The following is a 16693-nucleotide window of genomic DNA, read 5'->3' on the forward strand; positions in this document are numbered from 1 at the left end:
CCAGCACTTTGGGAGGCCGAGGCAGGCAGATCACTTGAGGTCAGGAGTTCCAGAACAGCCTGCCCAACATGGTGAAACCTCATCGCTACCAAAAATAGGAAAGTTGGCCAGGTGTGGTGGTACACGCTTGTTATCCAGCTACTTGGGAGGCTAAGGCAGGAGGATCACTTGAACCTGGGCAGCAGAGGTTGCAGTGAGCTGAGTGAGATTGCATCACTGTACTCCAGCCTGGGCAACAGAGGGAGACCATCTCAAAAAAAAAAAAAAATAACTAACAGCCAAGCACAGTGGCTGATGTCTATAATCCTAGCTCTTTGGGAGGCTGAGGTAGGAAGATCGCTTGAGACCAGAAGTTCAAGACCACCCTTGGGCAACATGGCAAAACCCCATCTCTACAAAAAAATTTAGGCAGGTGTGGTGGAGTGCACCTGTAATCATGGCTACTTGGGAGGCTGAGGTGGGAGGATCACCTGAGGCCAGGAGGTTGAGGCTGCATTAGTGAGCTGAGATCATGCTACTGTACTTCAGCCTGGGCAACAGAGTGAGACTCTAAGAAAAAAAAAGTAATGAGCTGTCAAGCCACAGAAAGACAGTGATAAGCCAGATGCGATGGCTCGTAACTATAATCTTAACACTTTGGGAGGCCAAGGCAGGAGGTTCACCAGAGCCCAGGAGTTGGAGACCAGCCTGGGCAACATTAACGAAATCCTATTTCTACCAGGGATGAACCTTAAATGTATATTTACTTAGTGGAAGAAGTCTGAAAAAGTTAGATACTGTGTGATTACAGTTTTAATTTCATATGTGACTATCTCATAAAACATAGGGGAGCTTCCTATTTAGCTGTTTAATTACCCGGTATTTTAATGAATATTTACCCGGTAATTTTAATATAGGTTTAGAATTTGGATCTTGGCCAGGCGCAGAGGCTCACACCTGTAATCCTAGCACATTGGGAGGCCGGGCGGGTAAATCACTTGAGGTCGGGAGTTTGAGACCAGCCTGACCAACATGGTGAAACCCCGTCTCTACTAAAGATACAAAAAAATATTAGCTGGGTGTGGTGGCACACACCTGTAATCCCAGCTACTTGGGAGGCTGAGGCAGGAGAATTGCTTGAACCTGGGAGGCAGAAGTTGCAGTGAGCCAAGATTGCACCATTGCACTCCATCCTGGGGGACAGGGTGAGACTCCATCTCAGGAAAAAAAAAAAAAAGAAAGAAATTTGGATCTCAGATGGTACAGTAGTTTTCTTTGGATGTGCTGCATACCAGGTGCCAAATGGTATCCTATAAATGGAACCTCTTGTGTGAGGAAGGGGGTGATCAAATAGGAGTTTCTTTTTTTTCCTTTTAGAGTTTGTCTGCCTTTTCCAAACTCATCTACCCATGTCCTTTAAGGTTACAGTTCTAGCCCTGACTGTGATAAGCCAGATGCGGATCCACATCCTGCTCTCATTAACCAAAAGAGAGGCGTTGGCTTTGTCTGATGCTAGCTTTTCCTCTTTTCCTTAGGCCCATCCTGGGGAAATGGTGGGAGCTCTGGCTGCACAGTCCCTTGGAGAACCTGCCACCCAGATGACCTTGAATACCTTCCACTATGCTGGTGTGTCTGCCAAGAATGTGACGCTGGGTGTGCCCCGACTTAAGGAGCTCATCAACATTTCCAAGAAGCCAAAGACCCCTTCACTTACTGTCTTCTTGTTGGGCCAGTCTGCACGAGATGCTGAGAGAGCCAAGGTGGGGATCCAGGGGTGCTGGGCTTCTTGGCAGGAAGAAAAGAACAACTCAACTGGGCATGGTGGCTCACGCCTGTAATCCCAGCACTTTGGGAGGGCAAGGCGGGTGGATCACCTGAGGTCAGGAGTTCAAGACCAACCTGGCCAACGTGGTGAAACCCCGTCTCTACTAAAAATACAAAAATTAGCTGGGCGTGGTGGCGCGTGCCTGTAATCCCAGCTACTAGTAGGGGCTGAGGCAGGAGGATCGCTTGAACCTGGGAGGCAGAGGTTGCAGTGAGCTGAGATTGTGCCACTGCCCTCTAGCCTGGACAAGAGTGAGACTCCATCTCAAAAAAAAAAGGAGAACTCTTCCCATGGAATAAAGGGTTTTGGATTCCCTTGATAAGGAGAGTTAGAAGAGGCCTTAGGCCAGGCGCGGTGGCTCAAGCCTGTAATCCCAGCACTTTGGGAGGCCGAGACGGGCGGATCACGAGGTCAGGAGTTCGAGACCATCCTGGCTAACACGATGAAACCCCGTCTCTACTAAAAAATACAAAAAAAGCTAGCCGGGTGAGGTGGCTGGTGCCTGTAGTCCCAGCTATTCGGGAGGCTGAGGCAGGAGAATGGCGTCAACCCGGGAGGCGGAGCTTGCAGTGAGCTGAGATCCGGCCACTGCACTCCAGCCCGGGCGACAGAGCGAGACTCCGTCTCAAAAAAAAAAAAAGAAGAAGAGGCATTTAGAGCTACTCGGTTCCCTGTGTCATGGACTTGGACTTTTGTCTGTTCCCAGGATATTCTGTGCCGCCTGGAGCATACAACGTTGAGGAAAGTGACTGCCAACACAGCCATCTACTATGACCCCAACCCCCAGAGCACGGTGGTGGCAGAGGATCAGGAGTGGGTGAATGTCTACTATGAAATGCCTGACTTTGATGTGGCCCGAATCTCCCCCTGGCTCTTGCGGGTGGAGCTGGATCGGAAGCACATGACTGATCGGAAGCTGACCATGGAGCAGATTGCTGAAAAGATCAATGCTGGTAAGCCTAGGAGGGCAGGCCTGGCTCAGGAGCCCCACTGTCTGTGCTACCACCTGTCGTGTTCACTGCACTTGAGCCCCTGAAGAGCTACCCACCCTCACCCCGTCCACGTACCAGTTCCGCCCATCCAAGGCATCCTCCAACTCTCCAGGTCCCCTCTGCACTCCCTTTCTCTTCTCAGTGTTCCCCCTTCCTCTTTCCGAGGGGTTCTATGAAAAAGGAAGTTTCTGTGAGGAGGAGTGGGGAGCCAAAAGAGCCTTGCTCAGAGGGAGCTGTGAATGGACAGTGCCTGGGGCCAGTCCTGTTAGCTGCAGCCTTTCTCATGGCTCCTTGCCCCCCCAGGTTTTGGAGATGACTTGAATTGCATCTTTAATGATGACAACGCAGAGAAACTGGTGCTCCGTATTCGCATCATGAACAGCGATGAGAACAAGATGCAGGAGGTAATAGGGATCCAGGAAGAAGTTGATGTGTCACGTGTGTAAAACTCATGAATCATGTTAGGGACCAAAGAAAAGAAGATGCAGTCAGCACTGGCGGGGGCCAGGCCTGTAATCCCAGCACTGAGGGGGGCCAGGTGCGGGGGCCAGGCCTGTAATCCCAGCACTGAGTGGGACTAGGCGCGGGACCCCGGGCCTGTAATCCCAGCACTGAGGGTCGGCCGGGCACGGGGCCCAGGCCTATAATCCCAGTACTGTGGGAGGCTGAGGCGGGCGGATCACCTGAGGTCAGGAGTTCGAGACCAGCCTGCCCGACACGGAGAAACCCCATCTCGTGTTACTAAAAATACAAAATTAGCCATGGTGGTGCGTGCCTGTAATCCCAGCTACTCGGGAGACTGAGGCAGGAGAATGGCTTGAACCCGGGAGGCGGAAGTTGAGGTGAGCCAAGATCATGCCATTGCACTCCAGCGTGGGCAACAAGAGTGAAACTCCGTCTCAAACAATAAACATTGAGGGATGGATCGTACCCACCTAATTTCGGGATAGGGAATGGTGATGAGCAACGATTTTCAAAACCCACAGCACCGGCTGAATAGATAAAACTGATGGTGTTGAAATAGGACATAGGAGTGCCTCCCGGTTGCCCTGTCACCTGGCTTTCCTCTCCCGAGCCTCCTGCAGCTTGCTTTGCTTAGGGAATACAAACCCCAGCCCTGAGGCAGGGGCCAGACTTGGGGGCAGGTTGCATAGTAGGAATTGCTATGTCCTAGGGGAAGTCGTGTGACAGGCATAACAAGACCCATGAAAAGGCTGGATCAGTGACTTCACTCCTGGGCATGGCTCCTGAGATACTTGTTTAGCACATGTTGGTCCCTGGTGCTTTAGTAATAAAAACTGAAGAACTCAGGCCGGGCGTGGTGGCTCAGACTTGTAATCCCAGCACTTTGGGAGGCCGAGGCGGGCAGATTACCTGAGGTCAAGAGTTGGAGACCAGCTTGATCAACATGGAGAAACCCTGTCTCTACTGAAAATACAAAATTAGCCGGGTTTGGTAGCGCATGCCTGTAATCCCAGCTACTTGGGAGGCTGAGGCAGGAGAACCGCTTGAACCTGGGAGGCGGAGGTTGCAGTAAGGCAAGATGGCGCCATTGCACTCCAGCCTGGGCAACAAGAGTGAGACTCCATCTCAAAAACAAACAAACAAACAAAAAACTGAAGAACTCACTCACTACTGAACTGCTGTCAGAAAACAGTTATAAAAGCATTGATAGGTCTTGATGGAATACAGTATATGGCCATTCAAAGAGATCACTGTCATGCCAGCGGCAGCCTAGGTGAACACGCGGTTAAGTGCTAGAGCAGGGAATGGTATGTGTTTGGGTACAGCGGTTGGAGGACTTGGCACTTTTATGGAGCCCGCCTCTCGCTAGGCAGGACTGCACCAGAGTGGAAGTTGTGATAGGTTCGTGGGATTTGGGTGCCTTTCCTTAGGCTGCTTTTAATATTGTAAAATCAGGATAAAAAGTCTCACCGGAGAATTGCTGGAACCTGGGAGGTAGGGGTTGTAGTGAGCCGATATCATGCCATTGCACTCCAGCCCAGGCTGATAAAAGCGAGACTCCATCTCAAAAAAAAAAGAAAAACCTGTCTCACTGGAACTGTGAGGGGCTGAGCTTGGTGACTGACTTGTTAGGCCCTCAAGGAGGCTGTAGTTGGAGGTGAGAGCCAGGGAAGAGACCAGAGGATGCCGAGTGCTGACCTCACTCTCACTGCAGGAGGAAGAGGTGGTGGATAAGATGGATGATGACGTCTTCCTGCGCTGCATTGAGTCCAACATGCTGACAGATATGACCCTGCAGGGCATTGAGCAGATCAGCAAGGTCAGCCGTCCCCTCCGCCACCGCCTTCCTCCTCCTGCTCCCCAACTCCCCGCCCTGCCCAGCCTGAGCATGCTGTCTTTCCCACAGGTGTACATGCACTTGCCACAGACAGACAACAAGAAGAAAATCATCATCACGGAGGACGGGGAATTCAAGGCCCTGCAGGAGTGGATCCTGGAGACAGACGGCGTGAGCTTGATGCGGGTGCTGAGTGAGAAGGATGTGGACCCCGTGCGCACCACGTCCAATGACATCGTGGAGATCTTCACGGTGAGCCCTAGTGTGCTGCCCAGCGGCCTTTCGTGGATCTCTGGCTCTCAGGCCCCTCATTCTGTGCTGTCCATTCACAGGATTTCCTCAGGCTCAGACTTTGTCTGCCTGAACCCATTTCTGAGTATGGGATGTCCTGGCTCCTGACCCCCTCCCTGGATCTGGGTGGTGGCAGAAACAGGAAAGAGAGCAGAGTTGCTCAGTCCTGACCCTCCCCTCTGCTTCCCTCCCCTGTGCCAGGTGCTGGGCATTGAAGCTGTGCGGAAGGCCCTGGAGCGGGAGCTGTACCACGTCATCTCGTTTGATGGCTCCTATGTCAATTACCGACACTTGGCTCTCTTGTGTGATACCATGACCTGTCGTGGCCATTTAATGGCCATCACCCGACATGGAGTCAACCGCCAGGACACAGGACCACTCATGAAGTGTTCCTTTGAGGAAACGGTAACAGTGGAATTTCTGAATAGGGCAGAAGGAGGGAGCAGTGTGGGAAGAAGGGCACCCACTTTGGGCGGCTGGGCTATGGTGATGGGACAGCCAGGTGCTGTGTGTGGTGGGGGTCTCATGGGGCCTGTCTGCTCTGTTCAGGTGGACGTGCTTATGGAAGCAGCCGCACACGGCGAGAGCGACCCCATGAAGGGGGTCTCTGAGAATATCATGCTGGGCCAGCTGGCTCCAGCCGGCACTGGCTGCTTTGACCTACTGCTTGATGCAGAGAAGTGCAAGTATGGCATGGAGATCCCCACCAATATCCCCGGCCTGGGGGCTGCTGGACGTGAGTATGAGGCCCTAGCTGCCCGGTACCTGCCTGTGTTGGCGAAGCGGTGGGGCAGGCTGTGGGTGGGAGGGTGTCGCTAGTCTGTTGTTGCTGTTCTTGCTCCTCACGATTTCCTGTGTGCCTCTTTGCAGCCACCGGCATGTTCTTTGGCTCAGCACCCAGTCCCATGGGTGGAATCTCTCCTGCCATGACGCCTTGGAACCAGGGTGCAACCCCTGCCTACGGCGCCTGGTCCCCCAGTGTTGGTGAGTAACCTAATCCAGGAAGAGAGCCCTCCAGGTGGTTCAGAGGTGGGTGAGCTAGGATCATGAACGGCAGCCGTTGTTGGAACTCTTAAAGGCCGCAGAGGGCTAGTGAAAGGTGGGCAGGAAGAATTGGGGGCATTTGATCTTCAGCTCTGGCCTTAACTTGCTTTTCCTACTCTGTAGGGAGTGGAATGACCCCAGGGGCAGCTGGCTTCTCTCCCAGTGCTGCATCAGATGCCAGTGGCTTCAGCCCAGGTTACTCCCCTGCCTGGTCTCCCACACCGGGCTCTCCGGGGTCCCCGGGTCCCTCAAGCCCTTACATCCCTTCACCAGGTGAGTTGTTGCCATCTGTCGGGCCAGGTTTGTTTTCTCCTCAGTTCTGGGTGAGTCTGTCCGTTGCTCATCTCCTTTGTTGGCTGTTTCCCCACAGGTGGTGCCATGTCTCCCAGCTACTCGCCAACGTCACCTGCCTATGAGCCCCGCTCTCCTGGGGGCTACACACCCCAGAGTCCCTCTTATTCCCCCACTTCACCCTCCTACTCCCCTACCTCTCCATCATACTCTCCAACCAGTCCCAACTATAGTCCCACATCACCCAGCTACTCACCGACCTCTCCCAGCTACTCGCCCACCTCTCCCAGCTACTCACCCACCTCTCCCAGCTACTCACCCACCTCTCCCAGCTACTCGCCCACCTCTCCCAGCTACTCGCCCACTTCCCCTAGCTACTCGCCCACCTCTCCCAGCTACTCACCAACGTCTCCCAGCTATTCGCCGACATCTCCCAGCTACTCGCCAACTTCACCCAGCTATTCTCCCACTTCCCCCAGCTACTCACCAACCTCTCCAAGCTATTCACCCACCTCCCCCAGCTACTCACCCACTTCCCCAAGTTACTCACCCACCAGCCCGAACTATTCTCCAACCAGTCCCAATTATACCCCAACGTCACCCAGCTACAGCCCGACATCACCCAGCTATTCCCCTACTAGTCCCAACTACACGCCTACCAGCCCTAACTACAGCCCAACCTCTCCAAGCTACTCTCCAACATCACCCAGTTATTCCCCGACCTCACCAAGTTACTCCCCTTCCAGCCCACGATACACACCACAGTCTCCAACCTATACCCCAAGCTCACCCAGCTACAGCCCCAGCTCGCCCAGCTACAGCCCAACGTCACCCAAGTACACCCCAACCAGTCCTTCCTACAGTCCCAGCTCCCCAGAGTATACCCCAACCTCCCCCAAGTACTCACCTACCAGTCCCAAATATTCACCCACCTCTCCCAAGTACTCTCCTACCAGTCCCACCTATTCACCCACCACCCCGAAATACTCCCCAACATCCCCTACTTATTCCCCAACCTCTCCAGTCTACACCCCAACCTCTCCCAAGTACTCACCTACTAGTCCCACTTACTCGCCCACTTCTCCCAAGTACTCACCCACCAGCCCCACCTACTCGCCCACCTCTCCCAAAGGCTCAACTTACTCTCCCACTTCCCCTGGTTACTCGCCCACCAGCCCCACCTACAGCCTCACCAGCCCGGCCATCAGCCCAGATGACAGTGATGAGGAGAACTGAAGGCTCGTGGGGTGCGGCAGCAGGCTAGGGTCCAGGGCAGCTTGCCCATGCTGCTGTGCAGTTCTTGCTTCCCTCGTGGGGTGTCACCCCCAGCCCAGCTCCCTTGTACATAAACGCCTTGTGGCAGAGCTGTTGGTGAACTTCTGGATCCCGTTTCTGATGCAGACTCTTGTCTCGTTCTCCACTCATGCTGTCAGAACCCACTGGCCCAGTGGTGTTCTCATTCCTACCCCACCCACCCCCTGCCTGTCCCCAAATTGAAGATCCTTCCTTGCCTGTGACTTGATGTGGGGGCGGGTAAAGGGCATTTTAACTTAGGGGTAGTTCCTGCTCTGAGTGGTTACAGCTGATCCTCGAGAAGAACAAAGCTAAAGCTGCCTTTTGTCTGTTATTTTATTTTTTTGAAGTTTAAATAAAGTTTACTAATTTTGACCAAAAGTATGACCATGGAGTGTTTCGTTGGGATTCAGGGGACCCACAGGCCCTGCCTCCTGCCTCCTGCCTGGGCTGCTGCTTATCTGTTAGGGGGAGGGGACCTTCCAGTCACTGAGCCTGCGCACAGCCCCTGCTCTATGCCGAGTTTGTTGTAGTCACAACAGATGCAGCTCTTGTCCTGCATTAAGGTGATATTAGCTATAACAGCTTTTCAACCTGTTTTACTGATTGTCATAAATAATGTGGAAAAGTATAGAAAGGTATAATGCAGAGGGAGAAAAAGGATCACCCTTAATCCCACCACTAGGAGGCATACTTTCTTCTGGTATTTTTTCCTACACTTAATTCTTGAGTCACTAACAAATGAACCAAAATGTACTTTTATTTTGGCCTCAAACCAAGAATGAAAAGATGATACAGATGCTGTAATACAGAAGCTGAAGTTAAAGGATTTGGGGGTAATATGCTGGTTTAGCTGGCCATTTTTTCCCCTTTCATTAGCACCTTAATGTGGGTATCAATGTTCTACATCTTCTGCAAGTCATTTCTGGTTTATTTTAGGTATTTTTTATTTATTTTTGGACAGAGTCTTGCTCTGTTGCCCAGGCTGGAGTGCAGTGGCGCAGTCTCGGCTCACTGCAACCTCTGCCTCCCAGGTTCAAGCAATTCTACCTCAGCCTCCCAAGTAGCTGGGATTACAGGCGCCCACCACCATGCCCAGCTACTTTTTGTATTTTTAATAGAGATGAGATTTCACCCTGTTGGTCAGGCTGGTCTCAAACTCCTGATTTCAGGTGAACCGGCCACCTCGGCCTCCCAAAGTTCTGGGATTACAGGCATGAGCCACTGCGCCTGCCCTATTTAGCTTTTGCTCTCACTCCTGAAAGTGAGTTCCCCGTGACATCATTCCCCTTCTGCCTCAAGAACTTTTAGTATTTCTTACAGAGCAGCATTGCTGGTGATAAATGATCTTAGTTTTCTTTTTGTATGGAAATGTCTATTTTGCCTTCATTCCTAAAGAGTATCTTCACTGGAGATAAGCTTCTGGTGTGACAGGTTTATTTTTTTCTTCTAGCACTTAAAAAAAATTTTTTTTTTTAGTTTAGGAGCAGAGGTTTAATATGCAAAAGATAAAGGAGAACAGCTTTCTCCCTTGTGGGAGAGGGGCTTCTGAAAGGGAAGTCCCTAAGATGTCCTACCTTCCGGCCCTCACAGTTTCTAGTGAGAAGTTCACAGTCTTTGGGATCATTATTTCCTGTTATTTTTCTCTAAATGCTTTCAAGATTTTCTTTTTATCTCTGGTTCTTTGGTTTTTGACAGTTTGGCTTTGGTGTGTGTATTGGAGTTCTCCAGAGAAGCAGAATCACTGGGGGAGACAGGTATGTCTCTTCTGTGCAAATAATCACATTACTTTTATATGATATATTTATATATATACATATATATACATATGTTTTTGTTTTTTCTATTTATTGAGCTTCCCCACAGCAAAAATGAGGGGTTTTGTCATGGGAATTGGCTCAAACGATTACAGGGACCAAGAAATTTCACAATCTACCATCTGTAATCTGGAGAACCAGGAAGCTGGTGGTGTAATTCAGTCTGAGTCCAAAGGCCTGAGAACTGGAGGTGGGGTGGTGGTAGTGGTGGCAGTGGCAGTGGTGGTGCTGGTGTAAGTCCTAGAGTCTAAAGACCCAAGAATCGGGAGCTCCTAGGTCCAAAGGCAGGAGAAGTTGGATGTCTGAACTCAAGGAGAGGACTCACCCTTCCTCTTATCTTTTTGTTCTTTCCAAGCCCTCACTTGATTGGACAATACCCAACTACACTGGTACAAGAGAACCTTACTCAGTCTACCGATTCAAATGCCGATCTCTTCAAGAAACACTCTCACCGACACACCCAGAAACAATGTTTTTCCAGCTCTCTGGGCGTTCCTTAACTCAGTCAAGTTGATGCATAACATTAACCATCACCGTGTGCCCAGGCGTAGTTTTCTCATTTATCCTGTTTGGATTTCCCTGAGATTTTTTGATTCTGTAAAATTGTCTTCTAGCATATTTGGGAAGTTTTTAGACATTCTTTCAAATATTTTTTTCTGTCCTATTCTTTCCTTCTGAGAATTCAGTAGCATGCCTACTAGACTTTTTGATTTTACCCCCACAGATTTTTGAGGTTCTTAATCATTTTTGCAAATTTTTCTCTCATTCTTTTTTTTTTGAGATGGAGTTTCACTTTTGTTGCCCAGGCTGGAGTGCGATGGCGCGATCTTGGCTCACTGCAACCTCCGCCTCCTGGGTTCAAGCAAGTCTCCTGCCTCAGCCTCCCGACTAGCTGGGATTACAGGCATGCGCCACCACACCCAGCTAATTTCGTTTTTTTTTGTTTTTGTTTTTTTGTTTTGTTTTTTTTGTAGAGATGGGGTTTCACCATGTTGGTCAGGCTGGTCTTGAACTCCTGACCTCAGGTGCTCCACCCACCTCGGCCTCCCAAAGTGCTGGGATTACAGGTGTGAGCCACTGCGCCTGGTCTGGAGGGCACATTTTAATCAGCAAAATCATCAACAAAAACCTTAAAACTATGAAAAACATGTCATTAAGTAGATTGAAAATAGAAAACTAGAAGGCAGAGCACTGCCTTGTCTAACCTCAGTGGTGAACATGTGCGTTGGATGACTCAAATTTTTCACCAGTTTGCTCATGTCTGCAAATGGCCACAAATATTGATTTTAAAGTTATAAATAAATTTTAGGAAGTAGGTGAATTTGCAAATATTAAATCCACAAACAATAAGAATCAACTGTATGGCCGGGCGCGGTGGCTCAAGCCTGTAATCCCAGCACTTTGAGAGGCCGAGACGGGCAGATCACGAGGTCAGGAGATCGAGACCATCCTGGCTAACACGGTGAAACCCCGTCTCTACTAAAAATACAAAAAACTAGCTGGGCAAGGTGGCAGGCGCCTGCAGTCCCAGCTACTCAGGAGGCTGAGGCAGGAGAATGGCTAAACCCGGGAGGCGGAGCTTGCAGTGAGCTGAGATCCAGCCACTGCACTCCAGCCTGGGTGACAGAGCAAGACTCCGTCTCAAAAAAAAAAAAAAAAAAAAGAATCAACTGTATGTATGTATCTTCTCTTTTTCTCTTTCTCTCCCTCTCTCCATTTTTTCATTCATCCTGAGAATATATATATAATTTTTTTGAGACAGGTTTTCACTCTGTTGCCCAGGCTGGAGTGCAGTGGTGAAATCTCGGCTCACTGCAGCCTCAACCTCCCAGGCTCAAACGATCCTCCCACTCAGGCTCCTGAGTAGGCAGAACTACAGGTGTGAGTCACCACGCCTGGCTGATCTCATTTTTTGTAGAGACAAGGTGTCACTATGTTGCCCAGGCTGGTCTTGAACTCCTGAACTCAAGCAATCCTCCCTCCTTGGCCTCCCAAAGTGCTGGAATTATAGGCATGTGTGACTGCGCCCAGCTAGGTTGTTCATTTTTGTTTTTCTTTATTATTATTATTATTCTTTTGAGGTGGAGTTTCGCTCCTGTCGCCAAGGAATGCAATGGCACAATCTCGGCTCACCTCAACCTTTGCCTCCTGGGTTAAAGCGATTCTCCTGTCTCAGCCTCCCAAGTAGCTGGGAATTACAGGCATGCACCACCACACCTGGCTTTTTTTGTTTGTTTGTTTGTTTGTTTGTTTGTTTTGAGATGGAGTCTTGCTCTGTTGCCCAGGCTGGAGTACGGTGGCGCGATCTTGGCTTACTGCAACCTCCCCCTCCTGGGTTCAAGTGATTCTCCTGCCTCAGCCTCCCGAGTAGCTGGGACTACAGGCGTGTGCCACCACACCCAGTTAATTTTTTTAGTAGAGACTGGGTTTCACCTTGTTAGCCAGGATGGTCTCGATTTCCTGACCTCGTGATCCGCCTACCTTAGCCTCCCAAAGCACTGGGATTACAGGTGTGAGCCACTGTGCCCAGCCTCAAGCCATAAGTTTTTATGATGATTCTGTTATCATTGTTCCAAATCATTTTCTAATTTCCATTTTGATTTGATTGATCTGTGAGTGATTTATTTTGTACGTATATATATGTTTTGTTTTTTCTGTTTTTTGAGACAGTCTCACTCGGACACCGAGGTTTGGAGTGCAGTGGTGCAATCTCAGCTCACTGCAACCTTCGCCTCCTGGGTTCCCATGATTCTACAACTTCTACTGCCTCAGCCTCCTGAGTAGCTAGAATTACAGGTGTGCGCCACCACACCGAGCTAATATTTTTGTATTTTTAGTAAAGATGGGGTTTTACCATGTTGGCCAGGCTGGTCTTGAACTCCTGACCTCAGGGTGATAAACCCACCTCTGCCTCCCAAAGTGCTGAGATTACAGGCATGAGCCACTGGGCCTGGCCAATTGTTCAATTTCATTTTACTTGTCTTACTTTGTATGCTTAATGTTTTTAGTTCATTCCAGCTTAAAACTAATACTTTCCTGGTGAATTGAATCTTTTGTCATTGTAGCAATCCTGTTTATCTCAAGAAGTACTTTTTAACTTAGGGGTCAATTTTTGTTTGTTTGTTTTTGTTTTGAGACAGAGTCTCGTTCTGTTGCCCAGGCTGGAGTGTGGTGGTGCAATCTCAGCTCACTGCAACCTCTGTCTGTCAGATTCAAGCAATTCTGCCTCAGCCTCCCAAGTACTGGGATTACAGGCACCTGCCACCATGCCCGGCTAATTTTTGTGTATTTAGTGGAGACAGGGTTTCACCATGTTGGCCAGGCTGGTCTCAAACTCCTGACTTCAGATGATCCACCCGCCTCGGCCTCCCAAAGTGCTGGGATTATAGGCGTGAGCCACTGTACCTGGCCAACTTAGAGTCAGTTTTATCCAAGATAGCTACACCAGTTTTTCTTTCAGTTGGTATTTTTCAAGCATATTATTCTTCCGTATTTCTGTATCCTTACATTTAAGTCTCTTATAAATAGTGTATCATGGACTTTTGTTTTTTATACCTTCTTACAACCATTTGTCCTTTTATTGGAGAATTTAGTCTACTTGCATTTAGTATGACGACTAATACATTTGGATTTTGTTTCTACTCTCTTATTTACTTCATAGTTATCTTTCTCACTTTTCCTCCTTTCCTCTTTTGCCTTCCAGAGGGTTAATATTTTTTCTCATTATTTTCTCACTATATGTTTAAAATCTATGCTTTATATCTGTTTTTTGTGTGTGACTACCCAAAGTATTATTTTTGTGTGTGTGTGTTTTATTTTTAAAATTTTTATCAAAATTATTTTAAGCTGTATAAGTTAAAGTCTAAAGTCAGAAATACAGGCTGGATGCAGTGGCTCATGCCTGTAATCCCAGCACTTTAGGAGGTTGAGGCAGGAGGATCACTTGAGTCCAGGAGGTCGAGGCTGCCATGAGCCAAGATAATGGCACTGCACTCCAGCCTGGGTGACAGGGTGAATGAACCCTGTCTCTAATCAATCACAATCAAATCAAATAAATAAATAAAAATAACATAAAATATAGTTAAAAAATACAGTTACTTTCTTGCTCAGTCATACTAAGATCTTATAATGCTTCAATGCTGAACACTTTAAATGCAACTACTGTCTAGTATTTGTACTATGACAATTCTCATAAATAAGACATTATATTTTACTATTAAAGTTTGTTTAGATTTCCTTAGATGTCTGTCAATATCTATTTTTTCTTTTTTCTTTTTTTTTTTTGAGATGGAGTTTCACTCTTGTTGCCCAGGCTGGAGTGCAGTGGCGAGATCTTGGCTCATCGCGACCTCTGCCTCCCAGGTTCAAGCGATTCTCCTGCCTCAGCCTCCCAAGTAGCTGGGATTACAGGCATGTGCCTCCACGCCCGGCTAATTTTGTATTTTTTAGTAGAGACGGGGTTTCTCCATGTTGGTCAGGCTGGTCTCAAACTCCCGACCTCGGGTGATGTGCCTGCCTTGGCCTCCCAAAGTGCTGGGATTATAGGCATGAGCCACCTTGCCTGGCCTCAGTGTCTTTTCTCATGATTCCTTCTTGCATCTCAAATTTTCTTTCATCTGGGATCATGTTTCTTCTGTCTGATGCATGTCCCACAATTTCCTGTAATGAGTTGTGTTGGTCTTAATCTTCTTCAGCTTTTGTTTATCTGATGATACATTTATTGCACTCTCATTCTCTTTACATAACAGCTTTCTTCAGATATAATTAATACATGATACAATTCACCTATTTAAAGTGTAGATTTCAATGGTTTTTAATATATTCAGACTTGTATGACCACCACCATCAGTTTTAGAGCAGCTTAATCACCCCAAAAGAAACCCCATATACTGGCCCGACTTGGGGGCTCACGCCTGTAATCCTCCCACCACTTTGGGAGACTGAGGCAGACGGATCACGAGGTCAGAGTTCGACACCAGCCTGGCCAACATGGTGAAAACCCATCTCTACTAAAAATACAAAAATTAGCTGGGTGTGGTGGCAGGCGCCTGTAATCCCAGCTATTCAGGAGGCTGAGGCAGGAGAATCCCTTGAACTGGAAGGTGGAGGTTGCAGTGAGCTAAGATCGTGTCACTGCACTTCAGGCTGGGCAGCAAGAGTGAAACTTCATCTCAAAAAAAAAAGAAAAAAGAAGCCGGGCACGGTGGCTCATGCCTGTAATCCCAGCACTTTGGGAGGCTGAGGTGGGTGGATCACGAGGTCAGGAGTTCGAGATCAGCCCGGCCAACATGGTGAAACCCCACCTCTACTAAAAATACAAAAATTAGCCGGGCTTGGCAGTGGGCGCTTGTAATCCCAGCTACTTGGGAGGCTGAGGTAGGAGAATTGCTTGAACCCGGGAGGCGGAGGTTGCAGTGAGCCGAGATGGCACCACTGCACTCCAGCCTGGGTGATACAGCAAGACTCCATCTCAAGAAAAAAAAAAAAAAAAAAGCCATATACATTAGCAGTAACTCTTCATTTTGTTTAGCCCCCAAGCCCTGCACTAAGCAATCATGAACATGTTCTGTCTCTTTATATTTGCTTATTCTGGTCACTTCGTATTAATGGAATTGTAGAATATGTGGTATTTTGTGATTGGCTTCTTTCACTTATATAATTTCAACATTCATACATTTTGTAGCCTGTATCAGCAATTCATCACTTTTTGTTGTCATGTATTCCATTGTATATGAATATGCCATATTTTCTTTATTCATTCATGGGTTGATGGACTTTGGGTTGTTTCCTTTTTTGTTGTTGTTGAGACAGTCTCACTCTGTCACCCATACTGGAGTGTAGTGGTGTGATTTCAGCTCACTGCAACCTCGGCCTCTCAAGCAATTCTCCTGCTTCAGCCTCCCGAGTAGCTGGGATTACAGGCATGTGCCACCACGCCTGGCTAATTTTTTGTATTTTTAGCAGAGATGGGGTTTCACCATGTTGGCCAGGCTGGTCTCGAACTCCTGACTTCTGCTGATCCACCTGCCTCAGCCTTCCCAAAGTTCTGGAATTACAGGCGTGAGCCACTGTGCCTAGCCTAGTTTTTTATTTATTTATTTATTTATTTTTAAACTAATATGTATAAGTGTGGATCTCTTTGTGTCTATTCTGCATAATTTGTTGAACTCTGAATTTGTACATTAATGTTTTTCAGTAAGTTAGGGAAGTTTCAAGCCAATTATTTCTTTGACTTTTATTCTGCTCGTTCTCTCCTCTGTTTCTGGTATTTCCCTTACATGTATGGTGGTGTACTTAATGGTGTCTCACGTTTCTTTAAGGCTCTGTTTATTTTTCTTTCTTTTTTTTTCTTTTGAGACAGAGTCTCACTCTGTTGCCCAGGCTGGAGTTCAGTGGCGCCATCTCGGCTCACTGCAACCTCTGCCTCCTGGGTTCAAGCAATTCTCCTGTCTCAACCTCCTGAGTAGCTGGGATTACAGATGCCACCGGGCATGCCACCATGCCCAGTTTTTTTTTTTGGATTTTTAGTAGAGATGGGATTTCATCATATTGGTCAGGCTGGTCTCGAACTCCAGACCTCAGATGATCCGCCCACCTCGGCTTCACAAAGTGCTGGGATTACAGGCGTGAGCCACCGCGCCCAGCCTTTTCTTCATTATTTTTATTTCTATTCTTTGGATTGCATAATATTATGCTCTCTCTTTAATTGTAATTCTTTCTTCTATTAGGTGATATTGTTGCAGAAAAAACAGGTTCTTATCACACGACCAGGAAAATTTGAGCACACGGACACATTGAACGGTGGGTAGAGCAGGGTTTATGGGGTGAAAAGGAAAAAAAAGAAAGACAAACTCTCAGC

The 16693-nt window shown here is 48.3% G+C and overlaps 1 protein-coding gene across 1 annotated transcript in view; it reads left to right on the top strand.

Annotated features, from left to right (window-relative positions):
* The window catches only part of POLR2A (polymerase (RNA) II (DNA directed) polypeptide A, 220kDa), a 40201-nt gene extending 31803 nt beyond the window's left edge, over positions 1-8398 (top strand). The window contains exons 20-29 of the mRNA XM_011958523.1: positions 1515-1739; positions 2511-2757; positions 3100-3200; positions 4976-5080; positions 5168-5350; positions 5591-5794; positions 5939-6125; positions 6260-6373; positions 6557-6706; positions 6804-8398. Of these exons, the coding sequence (XP_011813913.1) occupies positions 1515-1739; positions 2511-2757; positions 3100-3200; positions 4976-5080; positions 5168-5350; positions 5591-5794; positions 5939-6125; positions 6260-6373; positions 6557-6706; positions 6804-7960 (2673 nt within the window). The 3' untranslated portion in view covers positions 7961-8398. The remainder of the gene's footprint in view (positions 1-1514; positions 1740-2510; positions 2758-3099; positions 3201-4975; positions 5081-5167; positions 5351-5590; positions 5795-5938; positions 6126-6259; positions 6374-6556; positions 6707-6803) is intronic.
* The last annotated feature ends 8295 nt before the right edge of the window (positions 8399-16693 follow it).

Source organism: Colobus angolensis, unplaced genomic scaffold (assembly GCF_000951035.1).
Source record: "Colobus angolensis palliatus isolate OR3802 unplaced genomic scaffold, Cang.pa_1.0 Scaffold47, whole genome shotgun sequence".
In the NCBI taxonomy this organism is placed as follows: domain Eukaryota; kingdom Metazoa; phylum Chordata; class Mammalia; order Primates; family Cercopithecidae; genus Colobus; species Colobus angolensis.